The sequence below is a fragment of the Galleria mellonella genome, unplaced genomic scaffold (genome assembly GCF_026898425.1).
Source record: "Galleria mellonella isolate WM207_F2 unplaced genomic scaffold, CSIRO_AGI_GalMel_v1 utg1073, whole genome shotgun sequence".
Lineage (NCBI taxonomy): Eukaryota > Metazoa > Arthropoda > Insecta > Lepidoptera > Pyralidae > Galleria > Galleria mellonella.
Genome location: NW_026441969.1, coordinates 660,001 through 687,820, shown reverse-complemented (window position 1 = coordinate 687,820; position 27,820 = coordinate 660,001). Strand labels below are relative to the sequence as shown.

The 27,820-nt window shown below is 34.9% G+C and overlaps 2 protein-coding genes across 10 annotated transcripts in view; both read right to left on the bottom strand.

Annotated features, from left to right (window-relative positions):
• Positions 1–192: 192 nt before the first annotated feature.
• On the bottom strand, positions 193–15,206 carry LOC113514769 (putative inorganic phosphate cotransporter). Of its 7 annotated transcripts, none has more exons than XM_052891661.1 (12): positions 15,078–15,206; positions 14,082–14,186; positions 12,779–13,098; positions 11,603–11,782; positions 10,139–10,277; positions 8,627–8,847; positions 7,285–7,434; positions 5,883–6,015; positions 4,920–5,038; positions 3,945–4,067; positions 1,415–1,541; positions 193–302 (listed from the first exon to the last, which is right to left on the bottom strand). In XM_052891661.1, the coding sequence occupies exons 2-12, from the start codon at positions 14,134–14,136 to the stop codon at positions 268–270; spliced, it is 1,602 nt and encodes a 533-aa protein (XP_052747621.1). In that variant the 5' UTR covers positions 14,137–14,186; positions 15,078–15,206; the 3' UTR covers positions 193–267. The 7 variants fall into 7 exon arrangements, with proteins under 7 accessions (XP_052747621.1, XP_052747617.1, XP_052747623.1 ...); XM_052891657.1 differs by having other exon boundaries at positions 14,082–14,254; positions 15,078–15,192; XM_052891663.1 differs by having other exon boundaries at positions 15,126–15,163.
• A 1,527-nt stretch (positions 15,207–16,733) lies between these two features.
• Positions 16,734–27,820, bottom strand: part of LOC113514060 (putative inorganic phosphate cotransporter) — a 14,888-nt gene continuing 3,801 nt past the window's right edge. For 2 of the 3 annotated variants that reach the window (XM_052891762.1, XM_052891775.1), the window contains 8 exons: positions 24,170–24,308; positions 22,918–23,135; positions 22,276–22,425; positions 21,194–21,326; positions 20,053–20,174; positions 18,477–18,596; positions 17,314–17,443; positions 16,734–16,794 (listed from right to left, as the gene is read on the bottom strand). In XM_052891762.1, the coding sequence (XP_052747722.1) occupies positions 16,748–16,794; positions 17,314–17,443; positions 18,477–18,596; positions 20,053–20,174; positions 21,194–21,326; positions 22,276–22,425; positions 22,918–23,135; positions 24,170–24,308 (1,059 nt within the window). In that variant the 3' untranslated portion in view covers positions 16,734–16,747. The remainder of the gene's footprint in view (positions 16,795–17,313; positions 17,444–18,476; positions 18,597–20,052; positions 20,175–21,193; positions 21,327–22,275; positions 22,426–22,917; positions 23,136–24,169; positions 24,309–27,820) is intronic. The other variant, XM_052891766.1, reaches the window with a different exon arrangement.

The following is a 27,820-nucleotide window of genomic DNA, read 5'->3' as shown; positions in this document are numbered from 1 at the left end:
GCTGTACCAAAAATATTGGACAATTGCAGTATAATTCATTCAAGTATCGTACGCTTCGTATGGTTATGCGTCTCGTATCGCTTATGCGATCTCTGTTTAAGGGTAAATCCGTCTGTGTCTCTATTGTGCATTTCTTTTATTTGTTAAATTTTTCTCAATATTATTCTTAAAAAAAAAAAAAAACTATTTAACTTAGTTTTATATTTTTTTAATTCTTGATTGTTTATACGTTCTTTTCTGTTGTATTTTTTTCATTTATTTATTTATTTATTTATTTTCTTTCAACGATTGTGTCTCCTGCTCTGCAACAAGTGAAGGTGATGTTAAAATTATAAATGGGAAGTACTAATATTACTGTTTGACTGTCTTTAATAGTGTCAAGAGTTTCTGGGCTACCTTCTTTGTATATAAAGTTCTGACGTCTCACCGCAAGATGGCATCTGAAGCACAAGGTGTATGATAATCATTTAACTGACTTCAAAAAGAAGAAGTTTCTCCATTTCATGCTTTTTATGTTTGAATAATAACTGAATTAGTTTTAAATCGTTTTGGAAAATTCTTTGGTTTTTATCTGAAAGGATATAGATGGAGATTGCAGAGGAAATTTGTTATCATTATCGATTCAATAGTTTTTGAATAGTAATAACTGGTTTTACCATAATTGAAATGGATTTTTTTATACAACTTAGAATGGCAAACAAGCTGACGGCCCACCTGATGGAAAGTGGTAACCGTCGCCTATAGACATGAGCAGTAACACAGACATAACAGAGTATACTGTTTCGCCCATGATACCCCCCATGAGTTGCCATTCCTGAGGACTCAGGTGTTATTCCTCCGTACCCAGTAAATTCACGCCATATCCCACCCTTCAAATCGAAACACAGCCACGTAGACACGACTGCTCTGCGGTTGAAACACGAATGGGACAGAGGTACCCAAGCAATCGACTTTTGTGCAAAGTCTCCCTCTGGTACAAACTATACAAAATGAAAATAATATTATGTGTACTTGTATAAACTATACACATGATTCAAAATATAAATTATTAAAGTATGTCTGATACTTGAAAGTAAAGTTGATAAAATGCCCGTATGGGGGATGGGGAGGGAGAGAGTAGGGATTGTTAGTTATGCGAATACCCTATCAAGTCCATCTCCATGTGGTCCCCCATAGAAACCTGAATCCCCGTGATTTCATCACGATGCGCTAACTGACCTACCTTTTCATTCTCACCTATCGTCCCTCACTGCTGCTTCGCCAGCGTATACCGTTACCGCAGGCGGATCACCATACCATTGTCGTCTATTAAAAAATAGACGTATTTATCCCATCTCTCCTGATCATCGTCTCTTTGTGATGGGGTAACAATCTCTGATTTCGGTCACAAAAACAAATATAAATTTATACTCACTGTCAACTTCTCCGTAGAAGTTCCATTTCTGTACTGTCCCTTTACCATAAAGCACATACACCATATTTGTGAAGACTTGAAACGATACAACTATGATGAACAGTATTTGCCAACGGTATTGATTTTTCTGAAAGGTATATAAATAATTTTGTTATATAAAAATAAAGTATAAAATGAATATTTTATATATGTAAGGGATTCTTTCTACAAAAGTCGTTTGATTGGATATGTCTGTCCTATTCGTGTTTCAACCGTAAAACAGTTGTTTGCATGGCTGTGTTTCGGTTTGAAGGGTGGGATATGGCGTGAATTTACAGGGTACATAGGAATAACACCTGAGTCTTCAGGAATGGCAACGCATGGGGGGTATCATGGGCGAAACAGTATACTCTGTTATGTCCATGGTACTGCGCATGTCTATAGGCGACGGTTACCACTTTCCATCAGGTGGACCGTCAGCTTGTTTGCCATTCTAAGTTGCATAAAAAAATGTGTAAGTATATTTGTTATTTATATATATTTATTAATTTATATATGTAATTTTAGTATATATGTATATCAATAATTACTAGTACCGCATTGGAGTATTCTGACACTTCCCTATGGAATTGACTGGAAGAGAATGCTTTTAGCATTAAGTCCGCCATGTACACATATATGTACTTATGAATAAATAAACAAATAAAATGAATGATATTTATTGTTATAACAATCATAACAATGTCATAATAATCACCATAACATTTTATCAATATCAATAGGAGCATCCAGTAACTGCATGCGAGCACGTAGACGGCAATTATTCAATGTTCCATTAAGAAGAACAGAGTTGGCCAAGCGAGCTCCCCTCTCTCTTGCATTGAAACTGCTCAATGATATTTTGAGACGCCGCAATTAGACGTATTTGCCTCCAACTTGCTGGAGTTTCGTCGGATAACCACAGAGTGTTTGTGTTCAGAGATTTAGGATCTAATGTTACTTCTATTTAAGTGAAATATTTTTTATATTATTCCTTTTATTTATATGTATTATTCCTGTCTATATATGTTATTGTACTGATGCTTTCCTAAGTGAGCGTATGGGGAGACTGTAAGGCTCATACAGTTGATGAAATAAATAAATAAATAAGGGAAATAACCTATAGGTGTATTACTGGATATTGATATATTTCATAGTAAAACTAGCTGACTCGGCAAACGTTGTTTTACCATATACATTATTTCGAGAACTATACATGAAATTTTCTCGTACTAAATTATTGTATTCGATTGCCATCTTTCAACCCTATTGTCGCATATAAAAATCGCAATTTAAAAAACAGGGGTTGATCGTAAAAGCGTGAAAATTTGAATTTGTATGTATTTTTTAATGTTAAATCATAATAAAATAAAAATAAAAAACATTATTAAAAAATTTTAAAAAAATATATATTTAGGGGTGGGTCATCCTTATCATTTAGGCGTATGAAAAATAAATGTTGACCGATTCTCAGACCTATCCGATATGCACACAAAATTTCATAAAAATCGGTAAAGCCATTTCGGAGGAGTTTGGTAACAAACACCGCGAAACGAGAATTTTATATATTAGATAACCACAGCGAGGAATATTTTGAGTAAGTAATTTTTTGACTAGGAACTTTTCTGTTTTATATTGAACACATTTGTTTTATGTTATATTGTTCACTATATCATATGTAGTATGCATGTTTGCCTCGCGTGTGTGGGTGTCTAAGATAAATAATCGTTTACTCTTTGGGTTATTTGTCTGAGGCAAGCACTGTCAAATTTTATATATTGCATCTATTGGTGGAAACCTATAGGTGATTTTATTGTTGTTATCTTATAGTTATTTTTTATGTAAATAAGTCTTGGTTTTCCTTTTACAAATAAATAAATATTTACAATAGGGCGATTAGGGTTTTTAACTTAAGAAAAAGATAAAATAATGACATATAATTTAAGTCATTAAAGATTTATTTGTATTACTTACAGCATACAAGTAATAACAAATAAAGATATACATAAAAAGCGAAATAACATAAATGATAAAAAAAAATACATAAAGCCAAGTACAATTTTTCCTTTTGTGCGTGTGCCGTAACAATACAAAATGGTCAGAACTCAGTTTATTGCTTCACCCTCAAAAGAGCACAGCACTGATATTCTGTTGTGGCCAAAGGGAATAGGGTAATAATAAAATAATACTACCAGATTAACTATAAAATAAACAGATAGATATTCAATAAACAGACAGATAGTGTCTAGTGCCAGCCTCTCTCTTATTATTTTTTTTTGCAACACAGTGGGCAAACGAGCTTGCGGCTCAGCTGATGGTAAGTGACTACCGCCGCCCATGATCACCCACAACACCAAAGGCATTGCAGGTGTGCTGCCGGCCTTTTAAAAAGGAATATGTTTTTGAAGGTTATGAAGTCGTATCCGTTCGGAAATACTGCTGGATTAATTCTTATGGATGTGACATCATCTGTCGGGTCAAACAGAATCTTAATAGGTATTCGTAAACTTACCAAGTCATCTTTAATGACACTCGCAATGATGACGGGAATAAATAGACTAGTAAATATGGCGAACATGTTGCCCAAAGCCATAACAGGACCAGCGAAGTTTGGCGTTAAATCTATTTGATTAATCTGCAAAAGAAAACAATAATATTCCACGATTACCAAAAGATATTGTATTTATAAAGAAATACAATATAAAAAAAAATATGGCAGTCTATGGGGGAGGCTTATGTCCAGCAGTGGACGGATAATGGCTGAAATGTTTATGACGATGCTTGTATTTATACGTTCATTGATGGTAAACCGTAGCGGTTTACATAACATTCAACAATGTAAAATTTATAACTGTACCTTTGTATATGCGATTGACTGATTGACAGATTGACTGTTTGTTTGATTGATGGTTGATTGATTCACCAAATCTGATACTTATCACATATTCTTTTTAATGGATGATAATGGAATGGTTACCACGCCTGCGCTAACGGTATACGCTGGCGAGGCACCAGTGAGGGATGATAGGTGAGAATGAAAAGGCAAGTTCATTACCCCTCCTATACATATGATGTCACTTTATATGAACCTTCTTTGTAAATGTGGCAATGTTTGCTGAATAAATTATTATTATTAAACGGATTATATATTTTAATATTTTATTTAACTGTACATTTGTTTATGTATTTTAAATATTAATAGATGTAGCACTTCAGCTGCTCGTTAACGACATGCTTTCTAATTGTACTGGGTTGACTGGAAGAGATCTCTGTCAGATAAGTCCACCCTTGCTCACAATATTTATAAATACATTATATTACGTGTAAATTACAATTACGATAAAGAATATATGGATATATATATATATATATATATATATATATATATATATATATATATATATATATATATATATCCGTATAATTTGGTTATAATTATGTTTTGCTTTTTGTTATCTATCTATCTATAAATTCGTGTACTACTCACGTGATGGCCAACATTGACACCAGAGTAAAGAGCTTGGCACACGATCAGTAGCACGATTGCCATTAGAGTGTTGTCCACGTAACTGAACGCCACGAGAAACATTCCAGAAACGACTGTACCTAAAAATTGTAAGAGAAGGGAGATTTTGTAACATTTGTTAGTTTAGGTGCCTCTCTTTAAGATATATTGTGTGCGTAAATGTATGGAACACTGATAAAAAAAAACGAGTCAGCTAATTTAACAATTAGCTGACAAAAAATTGATCGATTTTTGAGGTTCGATGCTCTATCTATATGATCTAAGCCCATCCCATTTAAATTATTTCACAATACGGTACTGTCACGCCGTGTGGTCCCAGCATAGAATAGGCCATCCCTTCCTTTCCCGTGAGTGTTGTAAGAGTCGACTAAGGGTCCGCAAGGGATGGGCAGCAGCGTCCCTATTAAAAAATTTCTAAAGCCTAACTGCGGTTGCCAATCCGTCTGCCAACATTTTTTTTTACAACACAGGGGGCAAACGAGCATGCGGCTCCCCTGATGGTAAGTGACTACCGCCGCCCAAGATCACCCACAACACCAGCGGCATTACAGGTGTGCTGCCGGCCTTTTAAAAAAGAATATAATTATTTCTTGAAGGTTATGTTGTCGTATCGGTTCGGAAATACTGTTGCTGGAAGATAATTCCAAAGAATGGTTGTGCGTGGAAGAGAGTGCCTTGAAAAACGCACGGTGGAAGACCGCCACTCGTCCAGATGATTGGGATGAAACTTTAATTTGTGGCGGGTTGTACGGTGGTGAAAATCAGCAGCAGGTATCAATACGAACAATTCCTCAGAACACTCACCATGATAAATTCGGTAGAAGTATTGGAACTACTGGCAAAACCTCTTAAGGGAGAGGCTTATGTTCAACATTGGACAGTTAAAGGCTTACATGATAATGACGATGATAATGATTTAGTTACCTATTGTGTTTGTGACTTTTCTCACATTGCCAATTGACATTATATTCTTGACCACCAGGAAGTCAGCTATGTATCCGAAGGCTAGCGTCATCACATACAGAGCAATGTATGGCAAGGATGAGTATATGCCGCTCTGAAATACAACATCACTGTTATAATATTAATAATAAACCGGTGCGAGTTGAACTCATACGCCGAGGGTTCCTTTTTTCTATAACACAGGGAGCAAACGAGCATGCAGCTCACCTTGTGCTAAGTGATTACCGCTGCCCACGATCGTAGTCAGGCTTTGAAGATGTTTTAAGAGGGACGCTGCTGTCCATACCTCGTCCTCCTTTATTCGGTTCTTACGATATCCACGGTATTGGGTAGCCTATTCTATGTCTAGAGCAGAAGGCCACCGGAGTGGTATGTATACAGTTTTTATTAAGTATTTATTCAATAAATAATTCTATCTATCGATCCTATTTAAGAGCTGCGCTCTTGTCGGTGGAGCTCTTGCCACTCACTACGATTTTCAGCGAGTCTCTTCACCTCTTGATACGACACGACACCAACTCCTTCCTTGATCTGCCTGATGTAACTATGTCTCGGTCTCCCTCTTTCCCTCCTTCCTTCTATCTTACCTTCTATTATAATGTTCATTAGTTCTTCGTGACGTATCAAGTGTCCCAGCATTTTTTTTTATTATTATTTATTAAATTATAATAAAAAAAAATGCATTATTCAATAAAATTTAAATATGGAAGACGGATATGGGCTTTCATCAGATTCATCGAGAACCAGTGATTAGTACACTAAAAACATGCGATAATTCGTTTAAACACAGTGTGGATACCGTGAGGGCGGTGTGAAGGGTGGCTATAAATAATAATGGTGAGTGTGTGAGGATACCCGAGCGAGAAGAAATTACGCGAGCTGCCAGACGAAGACGCCGTCCACGATCCACGTCGAAACGTTGGCAATAAAGGAGCAGGTATGTAAGTACTATTTATCTTTAAAAGCTTTTACATCGCATCAAGTCCCGATTATGTATTTGAAACATATATACATATTACCAGAATATATATACATTTACCAGAGGGAGACTTTGTACAAAAGTCGATTGCTTGGATACCTCTGTTCTATTAGTGTTTCAACCGTAAAGCAGTTGTGTTTGCATGACTGTGTTTCGGTTTGAAGGGTGGGATATGGCGTGAATTTACTGGGTACGGAGGAATAACACCTGAGTCCTCAGGACAACGCATGGGAGATATCATGGGCGAAACAGTATACTCTGTTATGTCCATGGTACTGTTCATGTTTATAGGCGACGGTTACCACTTTCCATCAGGTAGGCCGTCAGCTTATTTGTCATTCTAAGTTATATAAAAAATATATATATACATATACATCTACTTACGCTCCTAACGTCGACTCCCAACACATTGTTTAAATACGTTGGTGTCTGAGTAAGCACGAGTATATAGCCGGTGGTACTGCCCAGTTGGGTTATCACCATGGCCCAGACAGGTTTGCTGGTCAGTATATGTTTCCATGGTGTTTTCCGTGGCTGTAACATAGAACAAAAAATGTTATACAATACTGACGGATCAATTCCCGCACAATGCAAATAGTTTTATTCCTAGGAATAATTATTATCTGTGTCTGTGTTTGGCTGTGTGGTCCCGGCATAGAATAGGCCACGTTTCTTTCCCGTGAGTCTAGTAAGAGGCGACTAAGGGAGGGCGAGGGATGGGCAGCAGTATCCCTGTCAAAACACTTGTCTCTCCAAAGCCTAATTACGGTTTCCATGCCTGCCAAGTTTGGCAACTACTGGAAAAACCCCCTAAGGAAAATGCCTGGATATTCAGCAGTGGACAGTTAAAAGCTGATATGATGATTATAGCTAGTAGCAGGTAATTATGCATTTTTTCTTTACTCTATCAATCACAAAACCATACTATACAAAAAAATAGAAACAAAAATCGAGTATGTATGTATATTTACATTTGTATGTATGTTTCTATGATATATATTTGTATATGTAAGTACTATTTGTTTAATGTATCCATGTAAACATTGTATGTGTCATAATTTGTAAGTGAATGTGAATATTTTTCACCACATAATTACATTTCTGTTTTGCTAACGGTTGTCTGGGAGAGAATACTTTATAGCATTAAGTCTGCCTTTTATACCAGAAATTTTCTGTAATGTAATAACTAAAGAATCAATAAATATGTAATATTATAAAATATAAATATGTAATATGATAAAATAAATAAATGCAATGCTTTTATATGCTAACCCTATTAATATGAATGGATGATGAAAGAAGAATTACGAAAGAGATTTATAGAGCAAGAATGAATGCAGATGTCGGTAGGGGCCACCCTAGACGGACGTATGTAGACCAAACAGGCGACGTGGTGAAGAAGGGCCAAATTAAAAGTACCCGTGACCGGCGAGCGTGTATGAAAAGATTGATGAATGTGGAAGAAGCGAAAGAGGTTTGTTTGAATCAAAGCATTTGGCGTTCCATTGTTTCTGCCTACCCTAATGGGAGACAGGCGTGACAGATATATATGTATGTATGATATGTATGTACTTTCTCCTCTCGGGTTCTCGAGGTTGACTGGAAGAAATCCCTTTAAGGGATAAGTCCAACTGTTTATATTTTGCTATAACCTAATATCTATATTATAAGCGAATGTACAAATGCATATTAATAAATAAATAAATAAATTTGTTATCAAACTTACGCTGGATTTATTGGCATTCCCATTGCCAGTGATATACAATAACTCCTCAGTGGTAATGGTAGGGTGGTCCTGAGGAGTAGCAGTCACGAGCCACGCAAGGAGACCGCAGCTGATGAAACCTGCTATTCCAAAGAACCAAAAACTAAACGGCCAACCGAAACTGGGGCTACCCGCAAAATATCCGGCTATTGGATAGCCGAGAATAACAGCGCATTCTGAACCTGAAAGAAAAAGATTAAATATATTCGTATTTATTTTTTAACCAAATTTCCCACCATACCAAATTTAAAAAATGTCTGCCTGAATGTCTTGATTGGCCATTAGTCTATTTGCGCAATATTGTAGGCTTCAACATGTCTAAATATTATTTTTATATTTAGTTCAATTAATTATAATGTATTCCTATTTTTTTTTATCCAACTTAGAATGTCAAACAAGCTGACGGCCCACCTGTTTGAAAGTGGTAACCGTCGCCTGTAGACATGAGCAGTACCATGCACATAACAGAGTGTACTGTTTCGCCCATGATACCCCCATGCGTTACCATTCCTGGGAACTCAGGTGTTATTCCTCTGTACCTTGTAAATTCAAGCCATATCCCACTCTTCAAACCGAAATGCTTCACGGTTGAAACACTAATTGGACGGAGGTACCCAAGCAATCGACTTTTGTACAAAGTCTCCCTCTCAGTCTAAATTAAATTGAATATTAAAAGTCGCAATAATAATAAATATTTTTTTACAATTAACAATGTTAAGTCCATCCATAATATAAAGGTCAGTTTATTTTTCATTGTAAGTATTTACGTTAGTTATTAGAACCAAAGATATTAATGGACTAATAACATTTTTCTATTAAAAGCTGTCATTGCATTATTGTGATTCTATTTGAAAGGTGAAATATGGCACTGAAATTAAAATATATAGAGGTATTACGTCTTATTCCTAAGGAATTGCTAGAAGAGAATGCTACGTAGCATTAAGTTCGCCTTTTTTAGCAATATTTTTTTTAAATGTGGCTAATAAAGAATAAATCAATGGAAATGCATGATAGCATACCATAGGCCAATTCAGAGTTTTCTGTGATTTCATTTGTTTTTGATTAAACAAATAGATGTGGTGATCACAAATATCTTAACTTTCTCAAGTAAAAATAACGTGTGTATTAACAAGGGCTCTCACAGTATACTGCAAACTAAATAAGCACATGCCCCATCTAGGCTTATGTCCAAAAAGTGTTTGCAAATACACATAATTTGTAGCTGTAGCCAATTCATACATAAATGATATATCTTCTTTGGAAAATACGCTTTATATTCTGAGAAGATAAAAACACATCGCTACAAAGAACAACTTAAAATTCCTATCACAAGGCGAAAAGAAATTAGCAGCGAACTTTAAAAAAAGAGCGAGCACAAAGGATTATAAAGGACGCAGTATTACAAGGTTTTCTATTTGTAAAATTCCGTCTCTCAATAATAATAACATGTAAAAGTGTATTAGAATTCCTTACCAGTGTATACAAATGTAGTAAGTCTAGACCTTTCATTTAAAGGAGCCCATTTTGCCAGCATCGTATGCGTAGATGGGTACAGAGCTGCTTGAAAGCATCCTTGCACCAAACGTAAGAAACATATTCCTATCCAGCCACTCTGTAATAATATTCTTTATTGCACACAGAGAAAAAGTTACAAATTAATAGAAAAAAAAAAAAAAAATACACGTCTACTTAGAGGTAACTAAAAAAATCTTTTTTTTTAGTACAATTTAGAATGACAAACAAGCTAACGGCCCACCTGATAGAAAAAGGTGACCACCTGATGGAAAGTGGTAACCGTCGCCTATAGACATGAGCAATGTCACGGACATAACAGAGTACATATACTGTTTCGCTCATGATGCGTACCATGCGTTACCATTACTGAGGACTCAGCTGTTATTCCTCTGTACCCTGTAAATTCACTGCCATATCCCACCTTTCAAACTGAAACACAGCCATGCAAACACAACTGCTTCACGGTAGAATAGACATGCATATGTATATAAAATGGTAGAAGAAGTATTTGTAGTATGAGCGTTGCCATTTCTGGTGGCAAAGATTTCTAGGCTTTTTTCCTTATAAACATTGGTTTCGGCTCTGACTTACTGTACGATGACTTCACGGGCTCTCCGAATATGAATTTCAAAATTCAGACATTGGGATTCGATTTCAGAATCCCCAAACTACAGTCAAATGCTGTTTTACTGATTTTAGCTATCAACTGAGCTAATAACCACCATAATAATATTAAAGAAAACAATGACAAAAATAATTTCAAGCAGTGATATCAGAGAATTTTTGTATTTCCACATTTTGTCAAGCGTATTCCTTGTCTTATATATTAGAAGTTACTGATAACACTATTAAAACAGTCTCATAAACTATAAGAAAAAATAGTTGCTACATATTACATGGGTACTACTGTTTTTTGGTTTTGCATTTGCAGTCAAATGGTAGTATTACTAGCTACGAAAGCATGAATTTTATGACCTCATAAATGGCAAAATATGTGAAGGATCCGGAGATTACAGTGTACTCTATAATAACCATGGAGTTCTTTATGTTTACGGATAATTGATTTTAATCAGATACACTATCAATTTGTTTATGTACCTATCATCATCAAATCAACGCATGGGGGGTATCATGGGCGAAACAGTATACTCTGTTATGTTCATGGTACTGCTCATGTCTATAGGCAACGGTTACCACTTTCCATCAGGTGGGCCGTCAGCTTGTTTGTTATTCTAAGTTGTAGAAAAAAAAGCCATTATATGCCTACTGTTGAACATAGGCCATATGGGGAGCCATAGACTACCACAACAAAGAACAGTTCCAGGCTACCTGCGTCTACTGACTCCTTGCAATGCATTCAAAGTTGTCACTCCATCTAATGAGGGTCGTCCTACCTATGTTTTTAATTAATTTAATACTTACAAATTTTGGAAACCAAGGTAGAACAATCGAAACAGCCGAATTTACTGCAATACATAGGAGAAGAGGTATCTTGCCACCGAATCTCTGTGCCATAATTCCCATGGGTACCATCATTACGGTATATCCCAAATAGAAGGAATACGATATCATGTCTTGAATTGATTTTGACCAGTTGTATGTCTGAAATACATATTTTACTAACTTTTATAATGTACTGTCGAAATATAAATACTTAGTAATGTTGTAAATTTGAAAATAAGTTTGATGCCTCTTAAAGTCCGCCTAAAAACCGGACCAATCATTGTGAAAGGTATGCACGTACACGTGTAAAAACTACATTTTTGCGGTCAATCATCACATTTCGGTTTCGTCGCTGAAGTTGCAGATAAAAGCTAGTAGACAATACGAGTAAATGCATTTATAATTATAATTATGGTTTTACATTTAACTTAGACTTATACATCCACTATGTTAAAGAACTTAGACTGAGTTTACTTACATTAAAAAGCAATCGAGAATAGACATGGCTTGAATATAATAAGTAACTTTACCACAATAAAGAGAAAAATTCAAGACGTAAAAGAAGATAATAATGGTGGCATTTAATCGTCTATAATAAAGTTCTTGATATTCGCTCTCAGTCTGCTCTTGGTGTGATCAGTAGAAACAGTCGGATATTGATCGGAAGGGCACTGGACTGTAGTGTGAACACATATATTGTTTCCTACATCTCAATTATGACGTGGCCTTTTATGAAGTTAAAAAAAGAACTCTGATCTTACTTTTACCGCTTATGCTTAGTCCTAATCGATGATTTATTATCGATTAAACATTGATTATTCTGTCTTTCGATATCATCATTTCTAGCACGAGAGAGAATTTCTATGAAGCAACTGATGATCTTGTGAAAATCAGAAGAAAGTAGGTTTTGACCCACATAATTATGATCATAGCGACTTATCGCCACACTCGATAGATGAATAAGAAAAGTTGTTTATTGCTGTTCCAAACAATCCTATTATATGAAGTACAGAGTGAATTGTCTATAAAATTACTGGAAGCAGTAATTTGAAAGCGGACTGAAGTACGGCTTAAATTTTGATTACATTTATACCCGTTCATTGTATTTTAGATTGGCTTTTAGAAATATTCATTATTTTAACTTTATTTACCCACCTGATATACAGTCCATGAATTTGTATTAATACAACATCTGCAAAACAATATTTTACTATCGTTCATCGAATTACTATCAGTGTTTTCTAAAATGATTGTATCATTTGTCATGGTTTCATTGGTTATGAAGCAATTGCCTGTGCACACTGTTTGGTTTGTCATTATGTCACAATCTTCTGAAGAAACATCAGTCATTGCTACCACTGACACGCTCATATGAGCTCTCAAAGCGTATCCTGTGGTAACTGTTAGAAATAGTACTAAGACTTGTAAATGGCGGGATCCCAGACCTGATGGAGCCTCGTATGACGGTTTTAAATCTAAAACACAATTTCTCCTAAATTAATATTCATGTTTTATAATAAACTAGCGACCCGCCCCGGCTTCGCACGGGTGCACATTACATCACATCACATTAGAAACCTTTAAAATTATCAGTGTTTCCCTACTATATTATGCGTGTATTATATATATAAACTTTCTACTTGAATCACTCTATCTTTAAAAAAAACAATTCAAAACCCGTTGCGTAGTTTTAAAGATTTAAGCATACATAGGGACGGACAGACAGCGACAGCGACTTTGTTTTATACTATGTAATGATTGATTAAGAAATTTTTATGTTATTTTTTTCATACCATTATGGTTGCAAACAAACATACAGTCCATCTGATGGTAAACGGGGTTACCGTAGCCTATAGATGATATAACACCAGAGATGTCACGCGCGCGTAGTCAACCCTTAAGAAATCTTAAAACCCCTTTTTTGAAGAACCCCATGCAGTCGCTAGGGTAAGCTTCGGACCAGGAGGATCATTCCACAACCTGAGTGTTCGCAGGAGAAAGCTGTTATTTGTATTTCCGATAAAAAAATAACACACTCCTTGAGAAGACCTGTTAAAAGTTGCATTTTTTTATACAACTTAGAATGGCAAATAAGCTGACGGTCCACCTGATGGACAGTGATAACCGTCGCCTTTAGACATGAGCAGTACTATGGACATTACAGCGTATACTGTTTCGCCCATGATATCCCCCCTCCCATGCGTTGCCATTCCTGAGAACTCAGGTGTTATTCCTCTGTGCCGTGTAAATTCACTGCCATATCCCACCTTTCAAACCGAAACACAGCCATGCAAACACAACTGCTTCACGGTTGAAACACGAATGGGATAGACGTGCTCAAGCAAACGACTTTTTTACAAAGTCTTTCTCTGGTAAATATGTATGCATGTAAACGATTAATTTATTAGTTTTAAAATTTAAAGATTTAAACATTAATAAATAGATTTCTATTAATTACCTTCTCCATTCTCTTTCTCGGATACAGCCTGATATTGAAGATTTTTAACACTCATTTTGTTTGTTTATTAATTCACACTCTAATAACATTGACATATGGAACAGTCTTTCATAAAATAATAATTTAATTAAATTAATATTTTAAATACATTATTGGCACTTAACGCGATCCAACTGAAGGTAAATTTATTTATTTATTTATTTTATTTATTAGGCGCACATAACAGAAGTTTACAAACTTAAATTATAACATGCAAGTACATTAATGTATTGATCAGGTAAACTTGCCACAAACATGTGCACACAGCATGATCCAATAATAAATGCGACTGCAACAAAGCCATTCGGTTGCAGCTATTAGTGAAAAAAAATTAAACATAAAAAGAAACATAAAAATAAAGAAAGTTAAATAAAAAAAAAAACAAAATTATATAAGAAATTATATAAATAGTACATACAGGTCTGATGTTTATTACTCAATATGCAAATAACTTGAAAGAGCTAAAGAAACGGTCTACATATATGTAGCTATAATATCCAAGGAATTATCCACTAACTCCTTACCGTTAAGGAGTTAACCTTCCATCATCAGCTCATCTCAATAACTTATCTCTTTATAACAACTAATGGACTGTACATACCTATAGTATTTAAATAATTCTCCTCTGATTCTTAATCATTGAAGTTTTTCCTTCCATCATCAGCTCAGCAACATGAGATGATGATTAGAACAAATGCAAATATCTGATTGCGTTTTGAAAAATCATGAAGCACCATATATATGTTTGTAAAATTTGATGTTTATCCTCGATTTCCCAGGGATTCCATCGTCATCAGATCATGGCTATGGGACTACTAATATTGGGAATAAAAAATAATTTTGAAAATTGGTTCACAATTGACGAGGAAATCGATGGACATAAATAAAAAATATATGCACATAGAACCTCCTTTTTTTGAAGTCGGTTAAAAAATCAGGTATATAGGCATTATTTACCTGCAGTTGCGTCGTATTAATTACTGTTAATGTATTCAAAATATGTACCAACAACGCGATAGTTTAAATTTAACTGAACGACTGTTATATTCATACAATTAGAATTACGTAACTGTATGTGAATTTCCATCAGATTTCATTATCAGAACAATGATATCGCGTTCAAATATTAATATCTACAATTTTTACTTTATGTTCTAATAAAACACATATACAACATGTTTGTTTCTATGATAGCAACAGTTTTAAGTAAATAAACGTAAAACGAGTATGTAAAACGTTAAGGGTTCCCGACATCTTTGATTCTACAGGGTGAAAGGACCGGGTTGGTCAAAATGAAAATACCTGATTCAGATGAATTGTTAGAATCAATTGGCAGATTGTTTACGACAGGAAATTCACCACAGGTATATTAACGATTCTTTGTTTTGACGACGAGCAATGTATTTGAAATTTTATGATACACACGACGCGCGATACCTTAACCGCCCGGTCAGTGGTGCTTCTTCATAGGTAATTTAGTACGTGCGTGGAGTTGACGTTACACAGCTAATTCCGCGACAGAAAGTGTCGTGGTAGAATTTCAATAGGATACGATACATTGCTGTTTTTTGATATTTCATAGTATTTTACTATAAAATATTATTACTTATTTATATTAAGACATATCAGAAAAGAAGGGGAAAAATGTTGGGACACTTGATACGACACAGGCAGATCAAGGAAGGAGTTGGTGTCGTGTCGTATCAAGAGGTGAAGAGACTCGCTGAAAATCGTAGTGAGTGGCAAGAGCTCCACCGACAAGAACGCAGCTCTTAAATAGATAGATAAATATTAAGACATAGTATTATAGATTACATGACTTTAAATGAAAAAAAAAGAGAGTAATTTTGATATTTTCTTGAAAGAATTTCCACTGGTTTTCAAATCACTGTTTCAATTTTGGCCAACCTGTCCCTTACACTTTGTAGTCTCTAGACAAATGCTTAAAATGGAACCTTAAAATTTCATAATAACATAATTACCTATGTATGTGTCTCTCTTATCATTCTAAACAAAATTCATTTTGGTCTGCCTCATACATTTTTTTATACAACTTAGAATGGCAAACAAGCTGACGGCCCACCTGATGTAAAGTGGTAACCGTCGCCTATAGACATAAACAATACTATGGACATAACAGAGTATACTGTTTCGCCCATGCGTTGCCATTCCTGAGGATTCAGGTGTGGATATGGCGTGTATTTACTGGGTACAGAGAATACTCTGTACCCAGTAAATACACGCCATATCCCACCCTTCAAACCGAAACACAGCCATGCAAACACAACTGCTTCACGGTTGAAACACGAATGGACAGAGGTACCCAAGCAAATATTGTCATGGAATTTTATTATATATAGGAGAGGTTTATTTTCACTTGCAATTATATTAAAACAAAACAATTTAAATTTTCCGTATGGTCCATGCATATAATAGGCCACCCCTCCCTTTCCAGTGAGTGTCGTAAGAGGCGACTAAGGAGGGCTAGAGATGGGCAGCAATGTCCTTCTTAAAACATCTCTAAAGCTTAACTGTGGTTGCTAAACCACCTGCTAAGTATGGCAACTACTGAAAACGATGGTTAAAGGCTGATATAAATGAAAAATATAGGCATATAAATATATATTTTATTCTGACGATACTGCCTTCTCTGGTTTTATTTTTGACTCCGGATCTGAAACAAGGTTTTTTTATGTTATGACATCAGTAAAATCATGATATAACTCGAAATATATATATATATATATATATATATATATATATATATATATATATATATATATATATATATAACCCCACCCGCGCTATCGGTATACACCGAGCAGAAGCACCAATGAGGGATGACAGGTGAGGATGAAGCATGAAGCAGATCAGTTAACCCATCGTGACGAATTCAACATTAACAACGATAATTTCCAGGGGTAACCGCGTGGAGGTCGATCTGATAGGGTATATTGCTAGCAATGAGGTTGTTAAATATCATTACTAACAATCCCTTTCCCTTAGACTAGCATATTACATTAAACAAAAAACAAAATGTTAAATGAATTTTGCATGCTATCACCTTGTTCTGTTCAGCTAAGCACGAATGTTCTTTCGACTAATGTAACATCTTTGACTTTATTGTGTTTAAGCAAATAAAGATTATTATTATTATTATTATTTTACAAATAAAAAAAAAAAATCATTTAACCATTTCCATTTTCTTCAACTTCATTCCACGGTTGCTTTTCGCTCGTTGCGAAAATAACAAAAATAGTGTTGCACAAAATGTAGACGCCGGCCGACACGTAGAATACCTTGCGCCATTCACTGGGATCGGACTGTGAACAGAATGTATGATGTCTACTTAGATTATGGTATACAGATAGAGTGTCTCCATACAAATGCTTCGGGAAAAACGGCTCAACTTTTTCATACAATTCTAAGTGATAGTTATGAGTGATTCCTTTATAACTTCTATATTTATTTTGTCTTATAATTTCTGCATATATAATAAGCAAACCATTAATTAATAACTGGTTAAACACTAACAAACAATTATTTATATTTTGATACAGTAATGTTAATGATAAGGAAATAAAGGGCTTTTTAAGATTTATTTCGTCTTATAATTTTTACATCTTTTTAATGCGTAAACAACTCATTTTATTTATTAAATAATACGTCAAGATACATTTCATTCGTAAGTATATAGAACAATGATAAAAAAAACGAGTCAGCTGATTTGACAATTAGCTACTTAATACACAATTATTACAAATACAAGTGCATAATTTTACCAGTGGGAGACTTTGTACAAAAGTCGATTGCTTGGGTACCTCTGTCCAATTCGTGTTTCAACCGTGAAGCAGTTGTGTTTGCATGGCTGTGTTACGGTTTGAAGGGTGGGATATGGCGTGAATTTACAGGGTACAAAGGAATAACACCTGAGTCCTCAGGAATGGCAACGCATGGGGGTATCACGGACGAAACAGTATACTCTGTTATGTCCATGGTACTGCTCATGTCTATAGGTGACGGTTACCACTTTCCATCAGGTGGACCGTCAGCTTGTTTGCCATTCTAAGTTGTATAAAAAAAAACGTGTTCAGCAGTGGACAGTTAATGGATGATATACAAAACACTTAATATATATATTGTGGGCGATATATATATAATATAATTATATAAAAAATATACATATCAAACCAACGGAGTATATATATAAAAAGAACATATATATATATATATATATATATATATATATATATATATATATATATATATATATATATATATATATATATATATATATATATATATATATATATAATAATCGAACATCAAAGTCTGTTTAATCATTTATAAAATTACCTCGTCCTGCAGTATGGCGCCGGCGGCGAGTGGTGTGATCAGAGATATGATATTGGCAAAGAAATTCGTGATGCCCATCATTTGACCCGCGAAATTTGGTGCCATGTCGATGTGCACCAGCTGCGAAACAAAGGTTCAACGGAATGTTATATTTCACAAAAGAAAACCGACTTCGAATGTGGTGGAAATAGTTAATTTGAATAAAAAATCAAATTTCAAAAATCAAAAACCGATTCTGATGAAATTTCTATACGACCAGTTCGAAAGTACATCCTTTCAGATAAAAAAAAAAATCCATATCGGTTCATACTCGTAAATGACAGAGTTCTAAAGTAAGATATATAAAAATAATTAAAAATTACATCTCGCAATAAACTGACTTTAAATGTGACTAGACCAGTTATTTTGATCTAAAAGCTAAACTATTGAATCCATTTTGAAAATAAAATCTTTGGCATTAAAATAAAAATATACAACTAAACTGAAAACCTCCTTTTTTGAAGTCGGTTGAAAATAGTATTTTATAACTCACTACCTACCTCTATTCGGTGCGCTCAAACTCTTACTAGCTTCAAAATCTCTGTTAAATCTTACTACCTCTCACTTTAGTACTATTCTCCTGCGTTCTCTCTTCGTTTTCCTTCGTCATTTTTTTCTGTTGTATGTGTGCTGTTAAGTATGTGTATGTTATGTATATATTTAATTGTGTATATATTATATATGTATGTGTATGTATGTTATGTATATATTTAATTGTGTATATATTATATATGTATGTGTATATATGTATGTATGTATCTATATATGTTTGTATATGATAATATTTATATAATAGTGCGCCACCTACTCTCTGTCTTTTTCTCAATGTCCTCTACCCAAAGGTTGTCTGGAAGAGATTGCTCAGCGATAAGGCCGCCTTTTGTATCACTTCTCATTAATATTTACTGTATTTGTTATTTCTCTTTTTACTTGGTGCAATAAAGTGTAAATAAATAAAAAAAAATATTTTAATATAACAACATTGGGGGGGTAAGCAATATACCCAACCAGGTCGACCTCCTCGCGGTTCCCCCTGGAAACTATCATGGTTGATTCCTGATGAATTCATCATGATGGGCTAACTGGCCTGTTTTCATTCTCATCGATCACCCTTCACTGGTGCTCCGCCAGCGTATCCCGTTAGCGCAGGCGGGGTTACCATTCCATTTTCACCAATAAAAAAAAAAAATATAACAACATTTCATTGTTGATTATTTCACTTTACTTATTACTATGAACTGTAAGTTAAAATATAAATTAATTATATAAAATACTTGAAATCCATTCCCATCGGATCTGTTGGGCGCAGGAAGTTACAAACATACTTCAGCAGCCACGTTTTTATTTTATTATTAGGTATTATATTTATATTATATTATTCAAGTGTTGCAAAAAATTATCTTATAATAATTAAATGTTATCATTATTTTTTATGAATAAATAAAATTAAATAATAAATAAATAAATATTTAGTATATATAGATATATGTTCATTTTACTTAAATGAACATCGGTTTTAAAAATAACATTAACTTACTATGTACCCAGCGAAATGGCCAGCATTGATCCCAACCACAACAACCAGGAGTGAAGTGGCGATCACGACATCAGCTGGTGTATACGACAGGCAAATGAGGGCTATGGCTGGGCCGTATGCTCCTGTAAAGAAAGTTTTATTAGAAACACCATGGTACCTGCACAAAATCACTTCCCCAGGGGGGAAAGGGATTGTTATTAATGAAGACTGAGAATCCCATTGCTAGCAATATACCCAACCAGGTCGACCTCCTCGCGGTTCTCCCTGGAAAATATCATGGTTAATTCCTGATGAATTCATCATGATGGGCTAACTGGCCTGTTTTCATTCTCATCTATCACCCTTCACTGGTGCTCCGCCAGCGTATCCCGTTAGCGCAGGCGGGGTTACCATACCATTTTCACCAATCAAAAAATAAAAAACACTTCCTCATAGATGTCATAAGAAGCGACTAAGAGAACTTAATGGTTGAGGGACGAGCAGCAACGTCTCTTAAACCTCTTAAAACATTACCAAAGCCTAACTGCGGTTGCCAATTTAAAAAGTCGAATTAAATTTTGATTGATTGAACATAGAAGAAATAGCGTTTTATTTATATATTCTTTATTGCACTTAAACAATATATTCGACAATTAATTTAACAACTTGTTAGCAAGGGAGGACTTATCTCTGAAAAGGATCTCTTCTAGCCAATCCAGTGTAGTTAGAGAGAAAATAATTTAATTTGGGTAATCCGGAGCAGAAAAGGTACCAGTGAAAATAATGTAAATACATCAAACACTATTGTGAATAAATATGTAAATAAATAAATAAATGAATAAATAAATAAATACGTAAATAAGTAAATAGATAAATATATATACATATGTATAAGTGCATAGAATTATCATGTACAATTGATTAAAAGATGTGATTTCAGTCTTCTCTTGAAGGAAGTAATGGAAGGACTATCCCGTATGTCAGAAGGTAGCCTGTCCCACAGTTGTGCAGCACGAAATGTGAAAAAGTTTCCAAAAATTATTTTGATAAGAGATGAAAATTTTGTTAGTTAAACGTCAAATTAATTGACTAAATATTAACATGCTTTTTTTTCTCGATATATACGTATATAATTTAAGCAAATAATAAAAGCAATACTTGCCAATGCTGTTGAAGAGCTTCCTGCTGGCGGTGATACTGAGCCATTTCTTCTTCAAAATGTAATCGGCAACGAAACCGTTGGGTATGCTCAGAACGAAAAGGGCCAAGTAAGGCAATGCCGATATTATCCCATTCTGTTGAAAAATATTTATAAATGTACGTATAATACATATGTAATCAATCAATGCCCAATACGTATAATAAATTTATAACTGATCGCTGTCTGTACATGATAATACAAGAAGGACAAGATATATAAGAAAAACTATCATAGGGTTGCTTTATGAACACAAAAGACCCCGAAACAATGATTTTTAGAATTTTTGTCTATTTGGCTGTTTGTCTGTACGTTTGTGCACGCTAATCAGAGAAATGGCTTAACTAATTTAAATGCGGTTTTCACTAATGCGTTGCAGTTTACTCCACTTAACATTTTGTGTTTGTTTTATTTTAATTGGTTCATAAATAAAAAGTTATATTAATCTAAAGAATCACATACAAAGTGCTATAAAAGTCTAACTGCGATTGTCAACTTGTATGCCAAGCGTAAAAACTACTGGCAAAATCAGCAGTCATCAGTTAACAGCTAATATGATGATGATGATGATGAAATAAACTTTTTTTTATACAACTTAGAATGGCAAACAAGCTGACATGATGATACCCCCCATGCGTTACCATTCCTGAGTACTCAGGTGTTATTCCTCTGTACCCTGTAAATTCACTGCCATATCCCACCCTTCACACCGAAACAGCCATGCAAACACAACTGCTTCACGGTTGAAACACGCAATACATATATAAACAACTACACATAGTATATATTAAATTAATAAATATATGAATCATGACTAATTATATAACAGATTAAGGCTTTTCATTGTTGTGGTAAATTGAAGTAATGCTCACGAAGGGTTTTTTTTGAAGGGAAATTTGGTTAAGGACTTTTTGACATCAACTACAATATTTTATCTCGATACTCCATCTAAAATTGGTCTATGACATTATTTTTACTTCTTCTGAAATCCACGCGCGCGAAATTGCGAATAAAAGCTAGCGTATCATAAAATGAAAGGTACTTACGTGTTTGATGTCGACGCCTAAAACTTTGCTCATATACGATGGTATCTCGGTGATCAGCGTCCAGTGGCCCCAATTCTGTCCACAGTGCGCTATTATCAAGGATATGAACGGCATTGATGTGAATATAGCCTTCCATGGTGTCTTGTATCGCTGCAAAAGTATATTCATTATTATAACAGATCTACCGGAGGGAGACTTTGTACAAAAGTCGTTTGCTTTACCTCTGTCCCATTCGTGTTTCTACCGTGAAGCAGTTGTGTTTGCATGGCTGTGTTTCGGTGTGAAGGGTGGGATATAGTAGTGAATTTACAGGTTACAGAGGAATAACACCTGAGTCCTCAGGAATGGTAACGCATGGGGAGTATCATGGGTGAAAAAGTATACTCTGTTATGTCTATTGTAATGCTCATGTCTATAGGCAACGGTTACCACTTTCCATTAGGTGGGCTGTCAGCTTGATTGCCATTTTAATTTGTATAAAAAAAATGTTTTGTTGAAAAAAGCAACAGTCCAATTTCTTGCCCGTTTACAGCTCAAGTTGCATTCCAAATAGGCGGTAGAATCATAAAAAAATAATATATTTGTAATTAAGTTAACATAAATAAAACATTTTTTTTTTGTACTTATTTTAAACACACCGACCTTATGCCCTCCAATTTGTCCCAGCGAAGTCTGTATGTACAGTCTTTCTTCAGAAGTGATAAACCTCGACTCCTGTGGACTGGAACTACCAATGATTATGTAAACGATCGTCCAAATAGCCCCAATGGTTCCAGTGACATAAAATATCGCCGGCCAACCCCACAAATCGGCTATGAAACCGGCAGCAATATGTTGGAACGCCGTCCCTAATTGTCCTCCTGTTTAAGAATGAAATTGAATAATTAAGCCACTTTGCATAAATAATGTGCCATAGCTCCCGCCAGCGGTCAGGGTTTAGGAAGGGGCTTCATTATAACGGCTCGCATTTTAATTGTTTAAGCCGCACCTTAAGATGCTTTGCCCTGTGGTTTCTCATACTTATATATTTTTGAGAATTACAATTATCCGATACTTGTTATGAAATAGGAATGTTTTAGTACTTATTTAATTATTTTTATATTACTATGTATACTTGATATAACATATATATAATGTGTGTGCGTGTGCGTGTGCGTGTGCGTGTGCGTGTGCGTGTGCGTGTGCGTGTGCGTGTGCGTGTGCGTGCGTGCGTGTGCGTGTGCGTGCGTGCGTTCGTGCGTGCGTGCGTGTGTATGTGAATTCTAGCATTATTTACGAACCGATACGATATAATAGCCATAGTAGATACCATTTTGTAACCAGATCCTTTCAGATAAAAAAAGAATTTTCGAATTCGGTTTACAACAGACAGAGTTATTAGATAACAAACATAAAAATGTTCTAAATTCGTTAGTAAATACTGCCGAATTTGGGACACTTTTCTTCTCCTTCCTTTTTTTTATACGACTTTGAATGGCAAACAGGCTGACAGCCCACCTGATGGAAAGTGGTAGCCGTCGCCTATAAACATGAGCAGTACCATGGACATATCAGAGTATACTGTTTCGCCCATGATATCCTCCATGCGTTGCCATTCCTGAGGACTCAGGTGTTATTCCTCTGTACCCTGTAAATTCACGCCATATCCCGCCCTTCAAACCGAAACTCATCCATGCAAACACAACTGCTTCACGGTAGAAACACGAATAGGACAGAGGTACCCAAGGGAACGACTTTTGTACAAAGTCTCCCTCCTTCTTCTTTTTGAAGTCGATTGAAAATAAAAAATACGAGTACATATTTTATAAGTGATATCAACGACGTTGGCGATACTTGAAAAGGACGACGTCTCAATTAAAACACAGCGGTTTAATAATTACCATTAATTACCAACCTACGTAAACAACGGTGCCCAAACGGCCTTTTTCTTCAAGAGGCACCCACTTGGCGACGAGGGTGTGTAGCGATGGATATATGAAACCTTGGGACAGACCCTGTAGCACGCGGCACGCGCATACCATTTGCCAGTCTCCCTGTAAATGAATTGTTAATTTTATTTATTATAATTATTATATGTATATGTATTATTTCTCAGCTTATAGCTGGTTTTGTAGAGACAAGGACGGGATTGTTACCAAGTCACTTGTTCTCATATTTTAATTTATTCAGTACGAATGTTAGGAATTGAACTATTTAAAAATTTTCTAACTATGGAACATGTATCTAATACTGTAGATTTCTGGAGTTCAATGAAGAATGTTTTATTAAAGTGCAGTTTATTTAATGAGTTGTGTAGAGATTTTGGGATAATACCAGTAGAAGATAAGATAATCGGGATTATATCAACATTCTCTTGGTGCCACATATCTTTTATTTCTTCGGAAAGAGGTAAGTATTTTTGTATATTCTCGTTACGTTTCGGTTTTAGGTTTTCGGTATTTGGTATGGAGATGTCTAAAAGGTAAGTTGTCTTTTCTTGCTTAAATGTAAGTGTTATATCAGGTCTATTACAGGTTATTGTTCTATCACCCTTAGTAAGCCATGCGTTAGATTATTTATTTTTTATTATTATTTATTTATTTATTATTTAGATATTATTATTAATAAACTTCTATAAAGTACTTAACTTTTTAATTATTTATTTTAATCTATCATCTCTCACTGGTGCTCCGCCAGCGTATACTGATAGCACACTTAGAATTATCATTCCATTTATCAACCATTAAAAGGACCCTTTTAATTATGTTTTAATATATATAAAAAAAAACTAAAAATAGGCCACCCCTTTCTTTCTCGTTGGTGTAGCCTAAAAAAGGCGACTAAGGAACGGCGAGGGATAGGCAACAGTGTCCTTCTTAAAACATCTCCAAAGCCTAACTACGATTGCCAATTAGCCTGCCAAGCGTGGCAACTAGAAATGGCAAAATCCTCTAAAGGGAAGGCAGCAGTGAATAGTTAAAAGGTGATATGAATGAATGAAAAATATAAAAATCTGTGTGTTTGTTTGTTCACGCCAACCTCCTGTAACTGTATGTATGTAAATGGTTTTAATGATATTTTATAAATCTGTACTCTTTATTAACTCTAATTTGAGTAGTAGGATCGTTGTCATCCTGATGGTGACAAGAAGCAAAATAACGTTTGCCAAGTCAGTTAATATAATCATCATCATCATCATCATAATAGCTTTTAACTGTACACTGCTGAACATAAGCCTTCCCTCAGGAGATAACTTGGCAACTACAGGATTTTTCCAGTAGTTGCCAAGCTTGGCAGGCAGATTGGCAACTGCAATTAGGTTGTAGATTTTTCTAATAAGGAAGCTGCTGCCCATCCCTCGCCCTCTCTTAGTCGCCTATTAAATTAATGGGAAAGAAAGGGGTGGCTTATTCTACGCCGGGACCACACTGCTGTATATATATATATATATATATATATATATATATATATATATATATATATATATATATATATGGATGGCAAAATATATTTATATTTTATTTAAAAATGTTATAGTCACTTATTTTCTGAAAAGAAAAGTGTTGCTCCTAAATTATGCATACTTGTGTTTCAATTTAAAGGAAGGGTTACGGCAGTAATATTTTCGGGTACAGAGACGTAACACCATAGTCCTCAAGAATGGCACGCATGAGGGATACTGTGGGCTTTACAATGTATTCTTTGATGTCCGTAGTTCATGACTAGAGACAACGGTTTCTACTTTACATCAAGTGAATTGTTTACTTATTCGGCATTCCAAATTTCGAGAGACAATATAAATTAAATAACAAGCACATTAGATAAGATAGGACTATCTCGCGAAGTAAGATTACGAAAAGTAAATCATTTTTAGACAAAAAAATGTATGGACTATATCTCTTTTCATTTAAGAGTTTCCTCTTGTCGGTGAAACTAATTCATGCATCTTCTTCCAGCCAGTTCTATGCCAGGCCATATCCTTGACCTCCCTATATGACATGACACCTAGTGTTTCTTTTATCTGTCCCATGTAGTTATTCCTAGGTCTTCCTCTTTCTCTTTTGCCCTCTATTTTTCCTTCTACTATGGACCATATGTTGGGACATATTTTACTAACTGAAGATAAGTTTGAATTATTTATGGTCAAAAGTATAATGGGAGATCTAAGAAAGATGAATGGACTGTGAAAGATATAACTAGAAAGGGAGTGAATACTGAGATGAATGTAAATTCGTGTTTCAACCGTGAAGCAGTTGTGTTTGCATGGCTGTGTTTCGATTTGAAGGGTGGGATATGGCGTGAATTTACAGGGTACAGAGGAATAACACTTGAGTCCTCAGGAATGGCAACGCATGGGGGTATCATGGGCGAAACAGTATACTCTGTTATGACCATGGTACAGCTCATGTCTATAGGCGACGGTTACCACTTTCCATCAGGTGGGCCGTTAGCTTGTTTGCCATTCTAAGTTGTATAAAATAAAATAAAGATAAATGGAAGAGAAAAATATTATGTCGACTTTAAATAGATATAGGACAAGAGGATGATGTAGGTTTCATTTATTGAAGGGATATAATAGACTGATTGTTTAATGCCCATATTATAGTAATCATGACATTGAATTTGTAATAGTATTATTGTATTGTAAAATTGTAAAAAACGATGGAGAAGAAAAGTTCTTTAGTAACGACCCTGTACGGGCAAACGCAGTGTAGGACAGTCCAACACTAGAGGGAGTGACAACTTGAAATGTACTGCAGGGAGTCAGTGGATGCAGGTGGCTTAGAACCGTTCTCTATGGTTGTCTATGGAGAAGGCTTAAGCAGTGGACGAATAATGGCTGAAATGATAATAATGATGTTTCTTGTAAAATTATTTAAATATTTACAATTGTTGTAAAATTGATGAAGAGCGTTCCAGATATAGCATTAAAAAGAGTAGGGAATTTACAAGTTACATAAATAAATACTACGGGAACTTTTTGTATTATTATATTTTATCTGCTCGAGTACTTCAGCCTCGTGTTTCTGTAGTGAACCAGATACAGCTGTATATACACTGTTGCTATTTCGATTTGAAGGGTTAGCTATATTATTAATTATGTTGATTTGTTAAAGTTTTGAAATTAGTTGCATGTAACCCTACTTTTATACAAAACAATACGCGCTCAACACACTGTCTCTTTGTACACCACATTAACAGAACACTATACATACAAATAACACACACTTTTACACTAATTATTGCGAGAACTTCCAATGATGTGACGTTTTAAATAAATATCTCCATAGATTTTTTTTTTTTTGAGAGAGAATAGAAACCTTTCAGGAATAATCATAATATTGTTTGGTATTCTAATTGGGAATTTGTAATTGGCTAATGTATCGGTGTAAACATAATATTTTGTAATTATTCTAGATATAAACTGTTGATTCTAGATGTATTATTAAAATAAAATAAAGAGTTACAAATCAGGAGGATGCCATGCGTATTTCAAATTATTTCCTAACGTCCAAGCTACTGCAAAAGTCCAAGCGATTATCATTACTTCCTATCAAGTATTTTG